The sequence below is a fragment of the Podarcis erhardii genome (assembly GCF_964252035.2).
Source record: "Podarcis erhardii genome assembly, chromosome: 5".
Classification (NCBI taxonomy): Eukaryota; Metazoa; Chordata; class Lepidosauria; order Squamata; family Lacertidae; genus Podarcis; species Podarcis erhardii.
Window position 1 is genome coordinate 92,372,934 of NC_138509.1, and position 18,218 is coordinate 92,391,151.

General features: G+C 45.3%; 1 protein-coding gene across 1 annotated transcript; it reads right to left on the reverse strand.

Moving 5' to 3' along the window:
• DCUN1D1 (defective in cullin neddylation 1 domain containing 1) lies at positions 1 to 16,707 on the reverse strand. The gene is given in 9 exon segments (XM_081862808.1): positions 1 to 3,487; positions 5,013 to 5,109; positions 5,781 to 5,863; positions 6,977 to 7,107; positions 8,127 to 8,295; positions 9,143 to 9,359; positions 16,541 to 16,562; positions 16,564 to 16,616; positions 16,618 to 16,707. Coding segments are annotated over 9 exon segments (927 nt in total). The 5' UTR covers positions 16,693 to 16,707; the 3' UTR covers positions 1 to 3,407.
• Positions 16,708 to 18,218: the final 1,511 nt, after the last annotated feature.

An 18,218-nucleotide genomic window follows, 5' to 3' on the forward strand; every position in this document is an offset into this window, starting at 1 on the left:
AAAAAAAAAAATCAACACACACGTACAAATGGGCATAAAGTTTGGGCATTTTTCAGTCTCTCGAAGAGCTGGGCATTTACATTCAGAAGCAAGCCAACAATAAGCCAAACATCTCTTGCCACTGGACACAATCCAACCAAGCGCCGATTTGATAGCACACTTCCCACTGAAAAGAAAATTTGACCAGTTTGTGCCTGTTGAACTGAACACTCTTCTTAAAATTCAGAGAGGCGATCACACAAATAACCTTAGTTTCTCTGCTACTTAAGACAGCAATGCTTTATGTAATGCAGTTTTATAATTACACAGTAATTATAAATTGTGTAGTACCAAACTGATGGCAAAATCCATTTTGTTGAAAAGGCCTCAACATTGCAAAAGGAATTATCTTTAAAAAGAAACAAAAAACAGCACAGCATTTATGCCCCAACCTTCTCCACAGGGACAGAGTTAAGTACATCTCATTTGGAAGAAAAAAAAACACCAAAACACAAAAAATACACAGCATACATACATCAATGACTCATTCTGAAAAAACTGTACCCAAATTTTCTTAAGACCGGAAACAGCACACACACCTTGTAGTTTTCATAATTCAAGTCTCCACTGATATTTACACGAGAGAGAGAAAAGAAACAATGCAAGCAGTAAAGCAATATATTTGACTTTGCAAACTCTGGCTTCTGAAGAAGGGATTCCCAATTTTTATCTAATGGTTTTCTTAAATTAACACAAGACTGAGCTTTACCAAAAGGGCACAGCTGGGAAAAAGGGAAGCCCCTTTCTCACAACTTCATACAGGTTTTAAAAAAGATAAAGCAAATTAATACTCAAGTATTTTCCCTAAAATTATTTTGCATGTGCATAAGTGTTTTCTTTCTTTCTTTCTTTCTAATTTTATGGATAAATGAGACAGGACACAATATGCCAAGCCTGAACTTTTCCTTTTTTTAAAGATTAGAAAAGGACTTCTAATATCGGATGGGGAAAACAGCTCATGTTTCCTCTGCAAAATGATTTCCAGAAAACAGCTTAGTATCGCTCGTGAAGTTACATGACATTATAGCCAGAAGGCATCTCAAGTGCTGCTTTTGCCATGTAAAAACACAAGGGCTAAAGCCGTGGCTCAAAAGGAAAAGCCAGACTCTGTGAACTGGACACAAGTGTAGAAGCAGATGGAGTGGAGTGCAGTGGAGCCCAGTTCAGAGGCAAAAGTTTCCCCCTTGCTTAGGCACTGGGGAAGACTGGAAGATCCCAGGGGCTCCCACTAACTCTCTCCCATGCCAGATCTCTCCCCATTCCTTTTATTAACCATGTTTAGTGTGGCACTTGAACCAAGATCAATACTGTAGTCAACTTTAACCAAGGTATGCAAACTAGCTCCTTCACTTAAGTTTCAAACTCTATCTTAAAAGCATTGGGGAGATGGGATTGCTACACACGGCTAAAAGGGAAGAGGGGTTCATGAGCCCAAAGCGCACTCCCAGTTTCTCCACCATGGTTAAGCAAAACATTTCTTTCGCCTGACCCAGCCAAAGTTAAGCACCACTAAAGAGTCAACGATACACTTAAGACTCTCCCACTAATAGTGCTTAACCCATTTGGCCGGATTATGCTAGTTATACTATGTACTTGCTTGAGAAAGATAAACTTGTGAACCCAGCAAGTCTGGAGCTCACACAAAAGCTTCACTTAAGCAGGAGAGCTCTTGTGCTAGCAATAACCTCGCACAGGGATTTCTGTGGCCACGATTGCAAAAATGAATTGAAGCGTTCCTGCTTGCTCAAGGTGTCTATGTGCTAGAGCCTGGCAGAACTTTTGCTCGGAGTAGGGATCCCTCTGTTTTGACAACTACAGCGATTTGCTGTTAATACGGTAAGTTGCCTGTCACCGATGAAGGACGTGGACCATAATGTCAGTACCGCTAACATCATAAAAAAATTGTATTAATGGCTCAAACCATCAAGTATAGAAGAAAATGCATATCACACTCATTGTTATACCCACGACCAAAAACCTCTGTTGGCCCTAATCAAGGATTCTACGTATTGTGTAGCAAACATTATAAATTCAGTACTGTATTCAAGTTTTAACATTTCAGTAGAAGTTAATGGGGGCGGGAAAGATTTCCTGGACAAAGAGATGCTACAAAAAAATTTATTGGGTAACTAAGAGCAGTTGTGAGCAACTTATCACCCACATTCTAGGATGAATCCTGCTGGTCTTTCTATCAGAAAACCCAACCCCACTCTTGGAAGTTAGAAATAACATGACCCATGATACTTTGCCCCAAGGATTGAGGGGTAAGGGTAAGTGCCCCAATTCCCTGAAGAAGGTGGACACCCCTGCCGCCCTGGAATGGTGTCATCCAAGTTAGCTACAAGACAGTACTGAGGGCGTGGTGATGGAGAGGGTATCACTAATTTAGGTGGGCACAGGTATTCCAGGCCCTGCCTCTTTCTCTCTGCATGCATGGCATTGCAAAGATACGCAGTGGTCAAGGGTGGAGTGCTGGCAGACAAGGGAAGCCACCGAGTGTTGGCAGGGGGCAGGGGGGACAGCAAGAAGCAAGAGGCAGAGACTTAGCAAGATTCACATGGCCCAGCTACTGAGGATCGGGGCCCTAAAGGATGGTTCACCTTTCAACATTAGGCACCCAGTGTTTCCGACTAGATTATTAAAATATGGATACCGTTGAGCGCCGTATCTGTCCTGCGTTTCAGCAGCGTTCACTGTTAGACACAACAGAACTTCAGTCAAGCACCTACATTGCTGGATAGCCCGATATTGGCGGGCAGAAAAGCCCAGACCTTTTGCCAGGGTATTTTTGACATTTGCTTTAGAACAAAGCAAAGAAACCCCTTGCCACTCACATGGGACAATAGCTGTGAACGGACAGTATGGAACCAGATCCAACGAATCACCCTTTTAGGATATTCTCGGCAAAGTCTTTGCAGCTAGCCCAAAGGTGTGCTACTTGAAGCTTTTCTGAAACAGATTGCGATGCTGATCTGTGAAATTATTACGTCAAAAGATTTTGCTTGGTGAAGACAGCATGTGCCTTTAGGAGGAACAAGAAATAAAAAAAAAAAAATCCAAAAAGCATTTTAAGATTTATGGAAAGGATTAGGGTGCTTCATTTTTTAAAAAAGAAAAAGAATGATATCCACAATGCTGGAGTTTTCCAATGGGCAAGGCTGGCCCAGGCTAGATGAGAAGCCCAAACCACCCATCGTCTGATATGGTCCAAAGTAGATCCTTAAAGGTTTGACTCAACCCCCAGCCTTTATTTCTTGAGGATTGGTCTTCAGTCCTGTTCAGTCAGTCAGCAGAAATTGACTGTGCAATTTTCCCCCATGTTGTTTATTTTGTACAGACTATGTACATTCTAGAAGGTTCATTTAGCACTACACTGTCGTACTTTTTATTCCAGCAATTTGAGGGCGTGCAAATTCCACGAAGTCGTCAATAAGAACAGGCCATGCCCCTGGAAGAAAAGAGGGAGAGGGGTGGAATTATTAAGCTTGCAGAATGCCTTATCTGAAGAGTTGGGGACTATAATTTGCCCCCCTAGCTGTTACAAGAAAATGTCACCAGAAAATATTTAGCATTTTATGTGTTCCAAGCTCTTCACATGCATTTTTACCTCAGAACAGCCCTTCAATTTTGGACAGTATTTTTATTTTCATCATTTAATAATAATTTTTAAAATCTTAAAATTTTTAATCCTGGGACAGCCACTCTTTGGACACAAACTTTTTAAAAAGTGAGAGTGATTAGTCAGAAAACTTTATACAAGGTTCTATAAGATGGAATGCTAAGTTTTTTTCTTGGATATGCTAATTTTGGGATTTTTAAAAATAAAATTTAAAAAAGAAAAGAAAAATCAGCATTCATAGAGCCACACACAGCACCCTGCTGCAGAAGGAGATCTTTGGATCAAGCAATGGGCCAGAAGGGCTATATTAAAAAAGCTTCGAAATGTGGGCAGAGGGCCTTTCGCTCCCTGCCAAGCAAGTGCAGCCTTACCCCTGCCCAGCGCAAAAGAGAAGTTTACAAGGCTTGCTCCCCCCCTTGTTTTCTGCACTCCTCTTTATAGAGACGCTCCAAGCCTCTCTATCTGATCCTTGAGAGTCTCCCTGGACCACCACCCATTGTGCTACTTCGCTCCTTTCATGGGGTGTTGCTCCTGGCTGGATTGTTTTCTGAAAACGCCTCGTTTGCCTGGCTGGAGGGGAGAGCATGTGCAGGAGCTTGCCCACTATATGAAGGTACCGTTCACCTTCATTGTTCCATCTGCATCTACATCTGGTCCCACCCACTACTGCCAAGTGGCCCCTGGAAGGAAGGTGGCTAAGAAGGAAAGGCAGCCCTCAAACTGAACAAGATCCCCCATCCCTGCTGTACACAGCTAAGAGTTGTCTTTCACCCCGCCATCTTGGTTTTTCCCTCATGCAGAAACAGGCAGCTCCTCGTTCGCACCCAAGGGACGTGAAGAGAGCAAGTCTGGGGAGCTGAGCAAAACATTCAAGGGCAGGCAGAAAGGGAAGTCACACATGGTTGCTACTTCAGCCAATCAGACACGGAGGTGTGGCAGATTCAGTGGTGCAGGGGCCAACCTGGCAACCCAATTGAGCAGCGTAAGAGGAGAAGCAACTCAATAGTGGAAACAACAACAGGTGTTCCTTGCTGTGGAGAGGCTGGCTTGCCAGAATTAGATCCGTGGCCACTATGAGGATGGCAATGACTAGAATTGTTCAAGTCCTGGATTCAGCTCGGTATACGCAAGAAATAAGCGGCTTTACTTTTCCAGAAACTGTTTTAATACCCACTGTGCCCCTTATGATATCAGGGATTTCCAACAAATTGAAAATTATAGTAGGAGGGGAAGCCAACAGGAAAATACAGAAGGTCCAGGGCAAAAGCAGGATCACTTAGGGAGAGAAGCTTCTTGGGGACAGAGCACTCCACACAGGCCAAAGTGCCCCAAGAGGAACAAATGGCAACGTTACCTTCCTCGTCATAATTCGACATATCATCTGCAATCATCGCGCTGAAGTCTAGAAGAAGGTTCCAAGTGTCCTTTGGTATAGATCTTTTATGATGTTCCTGTTTTGAGGGAAATCAGAGTGTGAAAAGCATTAGCTACACATGACATCTCTGGAAGGGCCAGAAGAAAGGCTTTGTCTTAATGGAAGAGCATGCAGAATGTCCCAGCTTCAATCTATCTCCAGCTGAGAGGCCCTTAGGACTGGCTATGAATCCTGTTCATAGGGAGCTACTGCCAATAAGAACAGACTGGGCTAGTGGCTCAAGATACAAAACCTGCAGCACCACTGCATGTTCACATATGACCTGTGAAGTCAAACACAGCCCATCAACCAGGCCCGTTTTTGCAGCAAAGCCAGTCAGGTGCCTTACACAGCTGCAAGTCCCACAGGGTTTAGAACCATGATGGGTCGGGGGGAACCCCCAAAATAATTCTGTAAGAGATATTCAAAATAATCCTTTTTTAAAAGAATGCCATTTGGGATTTCTGCTTTTGGTTGTCATCCCAACACCCTCTTTCTTCAAGTTTTAAAATCAAACAAGGTTTTGGGGCAAGGAAAGCTGCCGGTTATCTACAGTGTGGATTTGGGTGGTAGGCCACTAGCTGCTGACCAATGCCACGTGCGGCCAAGATTGTTGATCTGGGTCCCGTAGGGAAGAGTCAGGCTGCAGAACCTCCCAGAACTGGGCACTTAGTCATTACTAATGAGGCAATTCATACTTGCGCTTACCAATAAAAATTTGTTCCACAAGTCTAGGAATTTAAATCGTCCATGAAGTACTAAATTCCAGTAGGCGATGGCCATTTCTAAGTCTGCAACATTAAAGAAAATGGGTAATTAAATAAGTAATTGAGGCTTTCCCCCTCCCCGCTTGTCCAGACACACCTGTTTGGGAATTACATAGTAAAAGTGAGGGTTGCAAAGAACACTCTCTTAGTACAGTAACACTTAACAGTGTTTCGGGATCTTGGGCTGGGGAATGAGTGGTTCTCCAGATGTGATTGGGCTCCAATTCCTGTTTGTCCCAGCCAGCCTGGCCAATGGTCAGGGATGGTGGAAGTCGTAGTCCAGCCACATCCGGAAGGCCCAAGGCTTCCCAGTCATGATCCTGGGTATCCGCCCTTTCCTCAAGATATTAAAGGCAGCGTGCAGGCAGGCGTTTGCCCATGTTCAATGCGGCAATCACCCTCTCCCTCCCTCCCCCTTTGCACGCTGTGACAAAGATTGCTTCCTAAACCATAAAGGGTAAAGGGACCCCTGACCATTAGGTCCAGTCGTGACCGGCTCTGGGGTTGCGGCGCTCATCTCGCTTTACTGGCCGAGGGAGCCGGCGTACAGCTTCCGGGTCATGTGGCCAGCAGGACTAAGCCGCTTCTGGCGAACCAGAGGAGCGCACGGTAACACCGTTTACCTTCCCGCCAGAGCGGTACCTATTTATCTACTTGCACTTTGACGTGCTTTCGAATTGCTAGGTTGGCAGGAGCAGGGACAGAGCAACGGGAGCTCACCCCGTCGCGGGGATTCGAACTGCCGACCTTCTGATCGGCAAGTCCTAGGCTCTGTGGTTTAACCCACAGCGCCACCTGCGTCTCTCCTAAACTATACCAAGTTTCAAATACAGCTTATTTGTTATAATTCTTACAATTCCCTGCCAATTGAAAATGCTTTTGGGAAAAGAGAACTTAGAAACACGACTGAACGCACCAAACTTATCGGCAGTCCTCCAGTGCACAAGCATGCCGAAGTATCAGGACACTTTTCCAAGAAGATACGTTTGCTTAGGGAAGCCTACTGTGGTAATCTCAATGTGTAAGCACCACTTTGGAGGCAAGGGGCGTTTTCTCTCATCACAATCAGCTGTAGCCCAGTATGGACCCTGACTTGGACCACTCACTTTCTGTACAAGGAAATATTGGCATACATACCTAAACCTTTTTGTCCCGGATTCTTTGCAAAGTTGAAGGTAAACTGATAAAAATCCTTAAATCTTCCTGGCTCTTTCAATTCTTGTTCCATTTTTGGAAGCTGGGCCTTTAGTTTTTCTATGCTGTCACATCTGTTGTTGGGTTTATTTATTTGGTTTAAAAAACAAACACAAAAGTTTATCTGTGCATTAGTTTAGGATCATGTTCTAAATACTTTGTAAAATGGCATTACTAAATAGTTGCTTTAACAAAAAAAAAAGGAATGTCACATATATATAGTCCGATCATTCCTGGAGCTCTCTTTTCTATTAAGCGGTGCTGAAAATACATTATCACCAACACATTTGTGGAACTTTCCTGGGAGGCAGAGACTGAGGCCACCCCTCCAAGAAATACAAGAAACCCCCTTTGGGGACCAGCTCCTCTTCTGTTCAAATCTATGAATATGATTACAGCGGCAAACACCATCAAAGAAGAATCAAGCAAAATACCACAGCTAGGAAGGGGCAACATTTGAAAACAGGCTGTTTAATCTCAACAATCTGGCAGATGGTGAGTTGTTCTTGTGAACAGACAAGGTCTCAAAGAAATGCATTATCAGGAGCGCAAAGAATGCCATGCTCAAATACACCATCTGTGCTCCCTCATACCTCAATCGAACCTTGCATCGACATGCTTATTGGCATTTAGAAGACAAAACACTGAGCAAATGTATGTATCAGATAGTTTGAATGCCTTGTAGCTGAAGATTTGCATGGAGCATTTTGTTTTAAATTTCAGCATATGGCCCAGACCTATATTTTTACTGACTTGAAAGTAGCAGTATGTATGATTTCCTAGGAGCTTCATGGGGACTGAGGGAGCTGCCAGGAGCCCTTTGCATGGCATTGAAAGGAGCCCAGAGATGCTATGGCAAAGCTGCACCTGAGGCTGGCACTGGGAAATCAAGTGTGTGTGTGAAATAAATTGTGTTCATTCATAGAGACACAAATACATAATACACATTCCTCCACCAGATAAGAGTTTGAATAAGAGTTTGAATGGCTCTTCCTGAGTTACGTAAGATTCTGCTTCAAGCATGGAAGTACAAACCTTTCCTTGCACAGAATAGCATGGCCCGCCTACTTTCATAGAGTTGTTGAGCACTTACCCTAGTTCTGTCATCCCATCCATGAATTCCGTTTTTAAAAATTCACATTGCGTCGCAGCTCTGAACTTCCAGGCAATGATCAATACACTAATACTGGCAGGGTCAAGTGCAAGGTCATCACAAAACTGCTGTATGCCATCTATGCCAATTTTATTCTCATCTTGAGGATCTTGGAGTATAAGAGGGAAACAAAATAAAATGAATGGAAGTCTCCGTCTTTTTGAAACCATTTCTAATAAAAGGTATGGCGGCCAAGCACTCGTTCAAGAACCTGCTTCCTAAGGCCATTAAATGCTGTCGGCTGCTACATAGCATTCACTTTTATGCACTGTTTTAAGTGTGTCCCCTCTGCAAACCTCATCTTACCTGCAATCACAATTGCATTGGAAGGTGGGTCACTTATTCCCATTTAAAGAAAGAGAGCATGACTCAGCCCAATGTGCTCCCTGAAGGACTGGATTTTACCTCTGTGAGGAGGAGTTAAAATGCAGTCCAGGACAAAAGATTCTAGGGAAAAGGAAAAGGAAGGCTTTCCTGTGTCTCAGGGTTGATGAGATGGCTTGACAAATGATTGCCTGGGAGGATGAGAAAAAAACGGGCAACCCAGATGCTCTGCCAGTAAGTCTAGCAGCATGACGGCAAGAACGAGCATCTGTGTAGCAATCAGAAGGAAGACCCAGGTCCCAGATCTACTTTCAGCCATGACACTCACCTTAAGACCCTTTAACCATCTCTAAGTCTAACCGATCTCACATGGTTGTTGCAAGGATACAATGTGGGATGGTGGGGGAATGTTTCCCACCCTGAGCTGCCTAGAGGAAGGGTGGGATAAAAATGTCATAAATAAAGGGTAGCCTTTGTCGTAATGCTTATAGGGCACTGCGTTCTTGGTCTGTTCTGGCCACAGCTGAAACTCAAGTTTCTGGCCTGGATTCCAAATGGAATCTATTGCCAGCAAAATGATGCATTTAACACATCTTTTTGAAAAGAAAAAGAAAAAACTGCCCTATACTTACCTTTATATCTATTATATAGCTGTTCTAACTTCTTTCTGTCCAATGATCCTTTAACATTTTCTCGTATATACAGTTCAGGATTTTGGAAAAAGTTATCTGTTGCAACATCTAGCTTCCAGTCATTCTGAGACAGGCAATTCACTGCGGTCTTTTCGCTGGACTGTGTGAAGATCATAAACTGCCGAACTTTATCTTTCTGTGATGACTTCAGCTTGTTCTAGAAAAGTATCAGAAAACACAAGAACAGTGAGATCTCCCGTGTGCTTACCTGAGGAGGAATATCCAGCTTCAACCTGTAGCTCAAAAGGGCCACTTTCCTCAAGTGAATGGTACCTGATAGAGAATTAAGGTGGACATACAGAAAGCCTACCTGTGGTGTTGCTCAACTCCTTCTAATTAAGAATTTAATTCCAAGCTCAATGGTGCCCAAAGCAGCTCACAAGTTCAACAAACAACAGAATCAAGGATAAAACATTGTGTGATGGCTCTCCTTTCTACTTGAGACAACCAGCAACTTGGCTCATGGATGTGTCCCGCTCTTTTGTGATAGGGAGGATGCAGCAGCCACAGAAACACTCATTGCAGATCCTCTAAACCAGTGGTTTTCAACCTGTGGGTCTCCTGATGTTGTTGGACTACAGCTCCCATCATCCCTGACAACTGGTCATGCTGGCTAGGAATGAGAGTTGTAGTCTGACAAAATCAGGGGACCCACAGGTTGAGAACCAAGGCTCTAAATGTTCCACAGAAAGCACATTACAGGGCTTAGGAGGGGACAACAGCTGTGACACAAAGAGACACACAAGCATCCAAATATGTCAGTTTACAGGAGAGCAGTTAGAAGAGAAACCTGCCCAACAGGTTTCAGCACTACGCAGACACTACTGGCAGGTTTCATATAAACTGTTCTTACACCAAATCCCCCAAACTACTGGCTGAACTTGGGGAAGAAGTGTTGTATAAGAGCTATGTGAGGTTGCAATGAAAATGCAAAAATGCAGGAGCATGCAGGAAGCGTATTCGTATGTCCCTTTAGATCACAGCCTATACCTTCCCTGAAGCCTTATTGCTAACAGCCTGGCACAGTCTTCAGTATTGCAAATTGTTGGTGTATTTGCTCCATTATCACACAACAATTAATTTGGCTTCCTGACTAATGGAGATTCATAGCCAGTAAACAAGGCCATACGGTAGCATCATCTGATGGAGAAACTACACCAAACAGTCACATGATAAAGCAAGTGGTTTCAGACATTACGACTGTGATAAGAATCCACATCTATCTATGGTTACCTATTTCCCCCTGGCTTAAGAAGGCAAGTGTAAAAGCCACAAATTGTACAAACAGAATATAGCTTCACTGAATTCCTATTCATGTCTCTCAACTTATAGAAGGAAAGATGCTATATTACAAGTTTATTTATAGGCATTCCTATTTTAATTGCTTCTATCTTGTATTGTTTATTTGAATAGATTCTCCCTTGTTTTTTTAACAATAAATATTCAAGGTGGCTAACAAGACAAACATGCATACAACAAAGAGCATTACAATTTAAACCGAAAAGAGCAGTGAGAAGCAGTAAAGGAAATCATCTGCATAGCTATCAACTTTTCCCTTTTCTTGCGAGGAATCATATTCGGAATAAGGGAATTTCCCTTAAAAAAAGGGAAACGTTGACAGCTATGAATCTGTCAAATACATGGAAGAATAAAAACCATCTTCTTGACTTGTCTCCTGGAAAACAGAAAATTTGCTGCCACCTTGACACCTCAGAGATGGGACACCACCACAAGTGGGGGGGGGAAATACCTTAGCCCAGATCCCCACCCACCAAACCTCAACAGGCACTCAGGGGTACTCAGAACAGAACCTACAGAAAAGGTCTCAAAGTTTGTACAACTACGCACACACAAAGTACCCAAACACATGAAAGCAAATACCGTGGGGGGGGGGGGAGCTGTTGCTTGAGAAACTAAAGCCCACCTTAGCCTATTTTGCATTTTTATCTTGTGAACCGCCCTGATATCTATGGATGAAGGGCAGTATACAAGTTTAATAAACAAACAAACAAACTAGGTTTGCATCCCAGCCACAGCAAATTTAAACAAAGGAAGTTGAAAAATACAATTCCATAATTCTGTCTACACAAATTTTAAAAATGGCAGGCTGTTTACTTTTTCCCTTTGACAAACATGTGATAAGATAAACGAGCACCACCTACTTGCTGGCTGTTCAGTGAGGCTGGGAACTCAGCCCTCAACAATGGGCATAAGGCACCTTAGCACAGCTTTAAGGAAGTGACATTTTGGCTTGCTACCTCAACACACTTAAGGAAACTTCTTGGAGTGGAACTACATATAACAGGTGTGTTGCTGTTAAAAAAAGAAGAAAGAAGAAGAAGAAGAAGAAGAAGAAGAAGAAGAAGAAGAAGAAGAAAGGAAGGAAGGAAGGAAGGAAGGAAGGAAGGAAGGAAAGAAAGAAAGAAAGAAAGAAAGAAAGAAAGAAAGAAAGAAAGAAGAAAGAAAACCACCCTGTTAAAGTCTCTCCACTCCACTCCCCACAATAGTGTTCATCAGCACTTAGCCATGTTGTGATGTCACTGTATTGTGCATTTCCCCGTCCCTGTCATTTAAGGGGTGGAGCGCAGGCAGAGAAATGTGTTGCATGCCGACATTATGATGTGGCAGGTTACAAGGGAGAAAGGACAGTGCCGTTTTGAACAGCAACTCCACGTCGCTCAGCACTTCAGTACCTGTGAACCACTTTCAATGGGGCTACATTTCTTTAAATATCAGTGAACAATCACAAAACGCAGTATCATGAGCAGGTGTTCAGGACAACAGAGCAGTAATCATCGCCCCCACACTGCGACCAAACTGCTGTTGCTGATGAGCCTTTATGGCACTGGGCTGATGCCAGAATGAACTTTTAAGCTCTCTGGTTTTCTTACAACTCTCTGGGAGGCTCTCGCAAGATCTCCAACAGGCCCACAAGATCTTGCAAAAGCCTACCAGAGAGTGGGAGTTTTAAAGCTCTCTGCCTTGCTTGAGGGTGAAGACCATTTGGCACACTGCCTCTAGAAAGTAAGACTGTTCATGTGCTTTTATGTCTATTCACCAACCCCAGAACATAACCTCTGTGCAAAAGGAGTTCCCCAATTTGGGGGCTGCTACAAAGAAAGACACGGGTGGCGCTATGGGTTAAACCACAGAGCCTAGGACTTGCCAATCAGAAGGTCGGCGGTTCGAATCCCCGTGTCGGGTGAGCTCCCGTTGCTCGGTCCCTGCTCCTGCCAACCTAGCGGTTCAAAAGCACATCAAATTGACAGGGAATTGTAAGAATTATAACAAATAAGCTGTATTTGAAACTTGGTATAGTTTAGGAGGGACGCAGGTGGCACTGTGGGTTAAACCACAGAGCCTAGGACTTGCCAATCAGAAGGTCGGCGGTTCGAATCCCCATGTCGGGTCAGCTCCCGTTGCTCGGTCCCTGCTCCTGCCAACCTAGCAGTTCAAAAGCACATCAAAGTGCAAGTAGATAAATAGGTACCGCTCCAGCGGGAAGGTAAACGGTGTTTCCGTGCACTGCTGTGGTTCGCCAGAAGTGGCTTAGTCATGCTGGCCACATGACCCGGAAGCTGCACGCCAGCTCCCTCGGCCAATAAAGTGAGATGAGCGCTGCAACCCCAGAGTCGGTCACGACTGGACCTAATGGTCAGGGGTCCCTTTACAAAGAAAGTCCTTCTCCAGGCTGCCATTCCTCTCAATCCTGAGGGCCGTGAAACTACCAAGAAAAGCCCCTCTGGATGAAGACAGAGTGTGTGTGTGTGTGTGTGTGTTCATTCATATATCTGGGGCCTAATTCACACACTGGCAACCAGTGCAGCTGTTTTAAAATAGGGTTTATATGACATCTAAGAGGAACCCTGGCCAGTAATCTGGTTGCCGCATTTTGAAGCAGCTAAAGTTTCTAAATTGTTTTCAAGGGCTGTCTGAAGTAAAATGTATTGCAACAGTATAATCCAGAGGTTACCAGAAGGTGCAATACAGTGGCCAAGTCATCTCTATCCATGAGGGGCAAAACAGTCAGAGTTGGAAAAAGGCACATCTGAGTCTCCAGTGATAGTGCTGGATCCAGGAACACCCCGAAGCTACAGATCTGCACCTTTCAGATGACTGCAATCCCATCAAAAATAGGCCGTCTTCTCATCTTCCACACTCAAGAACTCAGAACGCATAGCAGCACCTCTATTTTTTCAAGATTCAGCTTCAATTTACTGGCCCACCTTTACTGAAGAACACCAACTTATGATAGCAAGAACAAACTTGGAACCTAATTATATATCCAAACATGTCAAGTCCAGATGACATATCCAATCATTTTCTAGTTCTTTAGCCCAACTATTTATAGAGAGAGGAAGGTGTCCCACACCTCTTGAGACACTTATTACAGTATAAATATGCCTTGCCACAGCTTATATTTAGACTGGATAAGTGCTCCATTGTGTTAGTCTCCTCACAGGAAGTTGGGTGTTGATTTGTGCAAAGGCAATAAATTAGTTTTAAGGAGAAAACATCCTGGGTGTGTGTGCTGTGAGGCCAAAGTTAAATGCACTCAAAACACCTTGAGTAGTTCAGGAGCCTCTGTACACTCACTCTATTTCCTGAAGAATCTTGCATGATGTTTTCCTGAAGCCTGTGCAATGTGGCAGAGGAAGCCAATAGTTAGAACTTCTCAAACTGCTTAACAGGCTAAAGTACCTGAAAGAACCTCAGAAACCCACTAATCAACTAAATTTATGTAAACTAAATTACCATGGCTACAATTTTCAAGTGACTTACTATGGAACAATCCCATTAACTTGAATAAATTCTGTAAAATAATTCTGTAAAATAATTTTACCTAGAAAATCATTTTTTAAAATCTATTCCTCTTCTGCTTGCCTTTTAGTAAGGATTTCTAATGGCAAAAAAAAAATGGTATGGAAACTGAAGCCTTTTAGCATGATGTTTAAAATCTAGCCTAAAAGGTAAATACGGATGACTGCACCTTACAACCCTATTCTAACAAACAGACCTGAAGCTGCCCTGTGATCCTCGGATGAACGGCAGTATTTAAATTTAATAAATAATAGCAGCAACAACAACAACAGCAACCTGGAAGTAAGAGCTACCAATCTAAATGAGACAGACTCCTAAAGTAAGTGTGCATATGATTTGTCATCTTAAAATGCTTTCCCCATGAAATAAGAGGGGATTACATCTGAATAAATATGGTTGATATGGTTTCCTTGCCTCATAAGCAAGAAAAAATGTGTAACACAGAGAAACATAAATGAAATATGCATTCACAAGCAGTCTTGTGGCATTTTAAAGACTAACAGATTTCTATGGTCTTAAGCTTTTGTGAACTGGATCTCATTCCAACAGATGCATAAAAGATTACTCAGCAGTTACCTGAGATTATTCGTCAGATATATATAGTATATAGTATGTATCCAATGTTGTCCTTCCATTCATGGAAAGCTTTTTGATTCAGTAAAGCTTTCTGTGAATGAAAGAGGTAAGAAGGCATTTGGGGGGAGGGGAATCCCCCCTTCCCTGTGCTGCCTCTGCACATCCCACTCCTCTAAATAGCATGAACACTGGCACAGGGGGACTGCAAAGAACAGAAGAACAGCATGGGATGCAATCATTCACACACACACGTCAAAAAGTCATGATATCCAAGTGACAGCATAGCAACAGGTTTGCAAACTGTTCACAACAGCAGTCAGTGGTGGTACTATTCAATATCTTTCGAGGTGCACTATGCTAATTTAACATCTGGAGTGGGAAGAAAAGCTGTAGTCCAGTCAAGCTTAAATCAACCTGAACCGAATTTGCTCATAAACTGTAGTGCATCAATTTCAAACCGGAGCCTCACTTTGGAGTCTTCTGTTGAAATGTGGCGATTTTGAGGTGAGCAATAGATTCTCTCCCACTACCTTCTGAACACTTCCATTTTTCAGTATCGTTTTTCCTTCTGCCTCTATTTCCCCCTTTTTTTGGCATCTTGCTGTTTCTTTGACGTGAATAACAAAAAGGCATTAATGAGAGGTGATGGCACATTCACATCGCAGGATGAGCAAGCAAGCAACCAAGCCCCTAAGGGGAATTACTGGCGTTAGGTCCTGCAATAGCACCACCTGACACAATACAGGAGCAGAGTTGGCATCTGGGTTCATAGCAGGGCTCAGCCCCTTTGTCTGAGCTTCTATCAGGCGGCCAGTTGTTGCAAGTGAGCAACCGCTGGGTTATGGAGCTGTCCATTGGCAAAATGGGCCTTTCCATAGATCATTTATGTCACTCTGAAGCAGTTTTTGGCTGGGGGCCGCAGAGGGCAACATGCACATTTCCTCCACTTTCTCTTCCAGGTCCTGTCCTGTAGTGAGCGGCAACTCCTGGGCACCAGCCTCATGACGTGCTGCAGATTTAACTATGCCTGCCACAAGGCAGAGCTGGAGGACAAAGTGCCAGGATGCCACCCCTACTGCCAGTTAAGGACAACCACCATGCAGCTGCTGCTGCTGCCCACGGACGCTTTCGCAGGGTTTAAAACTGTCTTTTGAGGTGCCACGAGGCACTTGGGGGAGCTTCTGCTGAAACCAGGCTAACCCCAGCTAACCCTCTCTGGAGTACCCGCCTGCTTGCATGCACACGTGCGCACACACCGCAACAAAAGAGGGGTCTGCACAAAACGCAACTGCAAACAGAGATAGGTGCAGCATGCAAAGAGAGAGGGGGGGGGGGAGAGATGCTTCCCCCAGGTTGGAGAGAGAGATAGAGGGGAAAGGAAAAAGAAAAAAAAGGAAACAAGGAAGAGGAGGCCCAGGCACCCAAGATGAAGCAGCACCCAAATGCCCAGGGGTTTTTTCTCCCCCTACCAGTCACCCCACCAGTCCTCCAAGGTGTGTGTTTTTTTTGGGGGGGGGAGGAGAGAAAAATAACCCTAAACCTCCCTGACACATCATATACAGAAACCCCTGAAGCCCAGCCACACGCAAACCCTTTGGAGCCCCTCCATACACCCCAACGGGGCACCCCCAAATCCCCCCACTTCAGCTCCCTGAGGGGGGTGGGAAGTGGATTTCCACACAAGGGCCGACCCCAGCCCCTATATCTCAAAGCCCCCCCCCCCCCCCTCAGCATAGGCGGCTTGTGGGAAGAAGTGGGAGAGGGCCGGGCTGCTTCTCCCCGGCGCCGAGGCCGCGCCCCCCCCCAAGCCCTGCACCCCCGACTCTCTCTCTCTCTCTCTCCCCCCCCCCCCACCCCCGACTAGGCCCCGCGTTGCCAGGCGATGGCGGCGCTTCCTCCCTCCGCCCGCTCTGCCTCGCTCCCGGGGCCGAAGGGCCTCACCATGGTGGGGGCTGCGCGCGGGCCTCTCTCCCCTCCCGGGCCGGCTGAGGCGGACACTGAGGAGGCGGGAGGAGGGTCGGTGGCGGCGGCGGCGGCGGCGGCTCCCGGGGCTCCTCCTCGCGGGCCCTGCCTTCCGCCGCCGACCCGCTCATGCGCACTGCGGCGGGGCCGCCCCGGGCCGAGACCGACCGGTGTGAGGAGAGCGAGAACGGCGCCCGCCCGGCCGGGGATCCGGCCAGGCGAGGCGCGAGCGGGATGGGGGGGGGGGAGGAGGAATAGGCCGTGGGGGCTGCTTCTCCTCACGCGCGAGGAAGCCTCTGAGGCGCCTCTGAGGGGGGCTCTTTTTGGGGGGGGGGCAAGAGATCATGACACCCCCCCCACTCACATACATTTAGGGGCCTGAAATAAGACGGGCGGAGATTGGGGTCTCCCGGGGTGACAGCGAGAGCTCAGTGGGGTGACCTATGTGGGGAAAGGGCGGCCTGGTGGAGCTGCTCACCCCTCTGTCTTCGGGGGGCGGGCGAATCCCAACGGGGGGGAGAGCATTTTCAAAATGATCGGAAAACATCGAAAGTAAACCCCCCCACCCCCACGAAAGCTTGCTCCCCATAATGGCCCCCTTTTTGGGGGGGTATTTTTACCTGTGATTTCCCCCCCCCCCCCGACAAAAGTTCAACTTTTGGGGGCAATCTTTACCCCCCCCCCCAAAAAAATAGGGAAAGCCAACCCAGGCATCCAAATTAGAATGATTAATCTGTGCACATGGTTAAAGATTTGAAGAGAGAACAATTGGGGGGGGGGAGGGAGGAAGGGGAAAAAATTAGGATAGATAAAAGAATATACTAGTTACAGATAGGTAGCCGTGTTGGTCTGCCATAGTCAAAACAAAATAAAAAAATTCCTTCCAGTAGCACCTTAAACTTAGCTGGTCTTTAAGGTGCTACTGGAAGGAATTTTTTAAAAAGAATATACTGTTATGCATAACTAATAGGAGGATGATTTTGATGTATGTTAGTTATAGTTAGATTTTCGACTAATTTCTTTTTTTTTTGTAAGTTATTTGATGTCCCTGGAGGAAAGTGTGATTGTAAAGAATATTTTTTTTAAAAAAAATCTCCCCCCCCCCCCAAAAAAAGAAGCAGCTTTGGCTGCCTCCCCCTTAACAAAAATCCTATCTTCGCCTGTGCAAAAACCCCAAGGCAATATGAGTCGTGCCTCTTATCACAGGGATTCTTTATGGGGAGGGGGGAAGGAGACATTTGGTCCTCTTCCTCCCCCTCCTTCTTTGGATGGGCCACACCTGAGATGGAGACCCCCTAAGGGGCAAAGGTGAGCAGGGTCACTCCTTCACCCCCTCTTCCGGCTAATGATGCCTTCCCTGACATGTGAATGAGGATCATGATCCTGTAGAGCAGGGGTCAGCAACCTTTTTCAGTCGAGGGCCAGTCCACCGTCCCTCAAATAGCCCAGAGATGCATTTTAAATAAAAGGACATAATTCTACTCATGTAAATACACGCTGATTCCCGGACCATCTGCAGACCGGATTGAGAAAGTGATTGGGCCGCATCCAGCCTGCGGCCCATAGGTTGCCTACCCCTGCTGTAGGGAGCAATGAGACACTTGGGCTTTGATGAGGTGGTTCACAAGGAAAAGGAAGAAAACTGGTATCCTTGTGT